Raw genomic sequence first — 5,209 nt, 5'->3', positions numbered from 1 at the left:
CTTATCTGTAAAATGAAGATAATTTGAATAATTAAGATATATTGAGCAATATCATTGTTTCAGATAAAGTGCAAGAGCTGAAATGGTTGTGAGAGTTAAGCTGTTTTTGTCAGACATATAAGAAACATGTATTAATGTTAATTATTACCTTTACTAAATAGGTATTATTTCCTTTATTAGTTTTTATTATTAATGATATTGTTATATCTGTCATTTCCATCTAGTTAAGCTTTTGTTAATTTGAGTTTCTCTTTTAAACAGTGTATTGAAAATGTTTCTCGGCAGAATTGTCCGATATGTTTGGAGGTAAGCTTAAAATAATTTTTGCTTTGGGACTATCCCCTGGTGAATTTAAAATACTTATATGTTTATATTGTCTTCATGCAAGCACTAACAGTTATTTTCTTTTGCAGGACATTCACACATCTCGTGTTGTTGCTCACGTCTTACCGTGTGGACATCTTTTACATAGGTAGTATAACTTTGGTTTCTTTTCTCAAAAATGTTTGAAAATAGTGGAGATAGTTTTTGCTTTACTAAAATGATGTCATGTTTTCTTTCAGAACGTGTTATGAAGAAATGTTGAAAGAGTGAGTGTTTGGGATTTTAAAAAATTATAATAGTAAGATGTCTGTTTTTTTTTTTTTTTTCATTGCTCTTATTTATACCATATTGGGCATGACATATTTTTATTGAAATGGGTAGGGTAGAAGAGTAGTGTTAAACTGGGTGCAAAGCATATTGGGGAATGTAGAACTACACTTTTGTCTCCATGTTTCTATTATGCCTTATCTCATCCTACAAACAGATAGGAACTCCTGATTTTCTGGCTATACCTACCAGGAGGCACAGTCTCAGCCAGAGGCAGTCATAGTTTTGTGAAAATGCTGAAGCATGTTAAAATTCTGTTAAGTAGTTATATTGGTCTAGTATAATGACCTACAAAGAAAGCTGGTAACGAGATTATTTAAATCTGAGACTTTATTGTGGGAGAAGGATGTTAAATTGAGGTAAGAATAGTTAGGAAAGAGGAGACTTGTAAAATGTGTTTTGGTCTTGCAAATTGATGACCAGAGATTTTAATTTACTATAATAGCCAGATAAAAGGAAACTTTCAGAATTTTTAGAAAGGAAATCATATCTGAATAAGTTTTAAGGAATACAGTCTCTTTGCTTGAATATATTCAGTAATTGAGGTTGTTGAGCTAAAAAGCAGCTTAATTGGTTTCTAAAAATAGTATATTCTACAAAGACCATGGACTAATTACTTTTTGTTTTAGAGAATTGAGGAAAAAGAAGTAAGTTTCAAAAAATACTGTATGATATGGGATTTAATTGAAAACTTGTAGGGTAAAAGTTTCCAGATTTGTAACAGATTGTCTTGAAATATAGAATAATGCTTTGTCTTGTCTGGTTTATGTATCAGTTAGCATGCATCTTCTTGTATACTTGAGTCGATATACTCCGTTTAATTGTTTGGAAAATAACTTTCCTATCTTTTCTAGAGGCTACAGATGTCCATTATGTATGCACTCTGCTTTAGATATGAGTAGATACTGGAGACAATTGGATGATGAGGTAGCACAGACTCCTATGCCATCAGAATATCAGAACATGACTGTGGATGTGAGTAGAATCAGTGTTTAAAACTTTTCAGGTTCTTTGTTGATATTCCTGTTTGTTTTTGCCCTTTTGATCAACTCTGTCTAAAAATACTCCTTTGGCATAGATGCCAATGTGATGATTAATGGGAAGGACAAAATAATCTTTAAATTTTAGTTACTTTGAATTCAAAAGACCAGGGGAAAAAGTTCTAAGAATAACTTTGCGTGCAATTCTTTCCAACACTAGATGGCAGGCAAAAACTTTCTTCTGAATTATTTATACATTACTTGCCAGAATCAGTCAGTAATGTTAACTAAGTCGAGGTGAATTACTCATTAAATGTTTTATTTTAACTATGTTTTATTTTTAATTATTTTAAATTTATCTCGATCAAACATGTTTGCTGATTTTTAAAGATTACTTTTGGTTTTTAATGTTTATTACCCTGTTTATTCTATCTTAAGACTTTTTTATTTGGTCTTAACTTGCAACTTAAAGTTAGCTTTCTGGTGCTTTAATAATTTTTGGACATCTGAATTTTTTAAACATCTTCAGTTTTGCTCATATTTACACACAGAAAGATCATAACCACTTAACCAAAGCCAAATAAAAATTATTTTTTGTTTTATACACACTGGAGCATTTCATAATTCATGAGGGTAACTGAATTGTTAGTAAGGTTAATGATTGGTCACTTTTAGAATATTGATAATAACCAATAATAACTGATAATCATGTGATGTTTTACTAGAGGCTGCAGCGTGCTTCGTTTCATGTAGATCATTTTTTAAAATAACAGCTTTAATCAGATATGTTTCACATGCCACACAACTCATCCATTTAAAGTATATAATTCAGTGCTTTTTAGCGTATTGTTGGAGTTGTGCAAACATGGTCACCATCAATTTTAGAATATTTTCATCACTGAAACTGTACCCATTAGCAGTCATTCCCCAATTCACTAGCTATCGGCAACCACTAATCTGTTCTCTGCATTTAGATCATATTCTTGAGAATTATTTTTCAAATTAGAGTAAATTTTGGAGTTTTCTCCTTATTATAGTTTGACTATTCTAAAGCTAATGCTTTTCTCACATAGTTTTGATCGATTTTCAGCTTAACACTTTTTATATTTTTCAGGATTTTAGTACTGGAAGATAATTCCTTAATAGCACCTTACTGTCATTTTAGAGATGAGCCAAAAACTTCTCTTAGTTCAATTTTAGGTACTACTTTTGGACTTTAATTCATTCCTGAGGCCTAGAAGACTAGGAACTTAGTATATTAAATCTAAAGAATAAGCAAAAATATTATAAGTATGTAAAAATCTGTTTTATGAAACATTTTCTAAGTGTCAGTAAAAATAATGAAATATATATGTTATTTTGAATTGTAAGTACAGATGGTACTGGACTTATGACGATTTGACTTACAATTTTTGACTTTATGATGGTGCAAAAGTGATACACTTTCAGTAGAAACAGCCTAAGCAAAACTGATATCTGGTAGGTTAGGTGTATTAAATGCATTTTTGACTTATAGTATTGACTTATGGTGGGTTTATCAGGATGTAACCCCATTCGTTGTAAGTCATTGTAAGTCAAGGACCTGTATAGGTATTGATCTGATAATGCCTATGTTAATTTTTGTTTTAGCACTATTTATACTACTTGAGAACTATTTTAAAATAGACTTCTTGGCTGTAATCCACATTTTCATTTTCTGAATTCAGAGCTACTTTTAATAACTTCTTAGAGTTTTCAGTGGACAAATGAAAGGTATTTCTACTTATGAAAGTGTTTAAACTTATATATGTGTGTTTTCATATCTTCAGTATGATCTTTGAGGAATTATTTTGAGCAGACAATGCCACTTTATATCTGTAAGGTTTAATATACTTAATTCGAATTCATCTCTTCACTTTTCAGATTCTCTGCAATGATTGCAATAGAAGATCTACAGTCCAGTTCCATATATTAGGCATGAAGTGTAACATTTGTGAATCCTACAATACTGCTCAAGCTGGAGGTTGTAGAATTTCACTTGATCAGCAGTGACCAGCCTATACTGCACTGGAAAACTCAGCATTTTCTGATAGAAAAAGGCTATCTTTAGTATCCTATTGTCATAATGTGTCAGAATCTATGCATTAGAGTTGGTGTGTTTTGTACTAGTGTCACAGCATAAAATCATATTGCAAGTACTTAAGGATTCAGGGTCTCTTTACAGAATTATCATAGCTCTATATTTAATGAAAGACACTGCACTTGTGTTTTGATTGGAAATTCCTTTAGAGTCAGGTTTTTGAAAGCCAATGATGTTTGCCACTGAAATTCACATCCATAGAAGTATGTATACTTTCATGGAACTTTGCTTTAAGTGGCACTATGCACGCAGACTTCACTTCTAGTTTTTGATAGAACTGTACTTAATTCTCAGTATTATTCTTGACTTTTTAAGGGCTGTGCTGTGAGAATATGTTCTATCTTACAGTTAAAATCTAATTACATATGCATTAGAATTTTCTAAGACAGTCCTTTGGATCCTCTAAATGTGAATTTTGACGTAATAACTGCTAATAAAATTATATTGGAACAGTGTTTTATAGAAAGTTTCTTCCAGGGAACCACTTTTGACTTTGTTTTTGGCTCAAGTAGGACAATATAGTCTTATGTAAAAAATGTCTCCTCTTTTTCTTTTGAGTTATTCTTCCATAAGAGTAGTTGAGAAAAATGTAAAATAATAGAACTCTTCCACGCCTTTAGGAAACCATCAACGTGAAAATAATTTTGTTTTGGTTGCCCAAAATTATTTCTTCTAAGAACAATTCATTTATTCAGTAGGTAGGTATTCAGTGAGCAACTACTTTGTGCTGGGTATGGTTCTAGATGCTGTAGAGACAACAGAGAACAGTATATGCTGTAGAGACAACAGAGAACAATATACGCAAAAGTCCCTGTCCTTAATGGTGGTGCATTCTCGTGTTCCTCATACTTGACTAGCTTTTTCCTTGTTTTTCTTTAAGCATGGAGTGGCTGTCTTTGTTGTCAGTGGGTGGATTCTTTTTTCCTTAAATGCTTCAAAGGTACGAATGATTAGAAGGGGCATGGAATATTCCTGGCAAGATCTCTGATTTCATAATACTTTTTTGGACTCATATAATGGAATTAAATATACCTCTTAATTCAGGAACAAAAGTACACAGTGATGTTTGATGTTCCTGAACTTTTACAGTAATATCCCAGTATCCAACTTAGCCTGTTTATAAAAAGGTTATCTTGTATGAATAAAAAAGATAGTCTTATAAATAAAAATCCTAATATTTCTGATATATTTCTTCTTTTTTTGAAATATCTTTATCTAGATAAAAGCAGCAGTATCGATTTCCAATTTTGAGCCCAGAATTTCTCTATTCTGTCTTGCCTTCCCAACTTCTGTGTTCTAATCCTGTGTTCTCTCCCTTCATCTTTTTCTTGGCCTGGGTAGAGCTCAATGCTGATCTTGATTTCAGGGAATGAATGAGATATCTTGCTACGTGTTACCACTCAGTATACAGATAAGGAAAGACTAGTTTTCTAGATGTAATACTTTTTGTTTCCGTTGT

The 5,209-nt window shown here is 31.8% G+C and overlaps 1 protein-coding gene across 6 annotated transcripts in view; it reads left to right on the top strand.

The window, feature by feature from the left end:
- Nucleotides 1-4,205, top strand: part of RCHY1 (ring finger and CHY zinc finger domain containing 1) — a 24,753-nt gene extending 20,548 nt beyond the window's left edge. For 4 of the 6 annotated variants that reach the window (XM_023530867.1, XM_023530871.1, XM_011360545.2 and 1 more), the window contains 5 exons: nt 262-306; nt 414-472; nt 564-590; nt 1,506-1,626; nt 3,534-3,702. In XM_023530867.1, the coding sequence (XP_023386635.1) occupies nt 262-306; nt 414-472; nt 564-590; nt 1,506-1,626; nt 3,534-3,662 (381 nt within the window). In that variant the 3' untranslated portion in view covers nt 3,663-3,702. Of the gene's footprint in view, nt 1-261; nt 307-413; nt 473-563; nt 591-1,505; nt 1,627-3,533 lie in introns of all 6 variants that reach the window. The other 2 variants (XM_011360544.2, XM_023530869.1) reach the window with 2 other exon arrangements.
- Nucleotides 4,206-5,209: the final 1,004 nt, after the last annotated feature.

Source organism: Pteropus vampyrus, unplaced genomic scaffold, assembly GCF_000151845.1.
Source record: "Pteropus vampyrus isolate Shadow unplaced genomic scaffold, Pvam_2.0 Scaffold56, whole genome shotgun sequence".
Classification (NCBI taxonomy): domain Eukaryota; kingdom Metazoa; phylum Chordata; class Mammalia; order Chiroptera; family Pteropodidae; genus Pteropus; species Pteropus vampyrus.
Note: the sequence above shows the minus strand (reverse complement) of the source record. Positions and strands in the feature narration are given on the sequence as shown.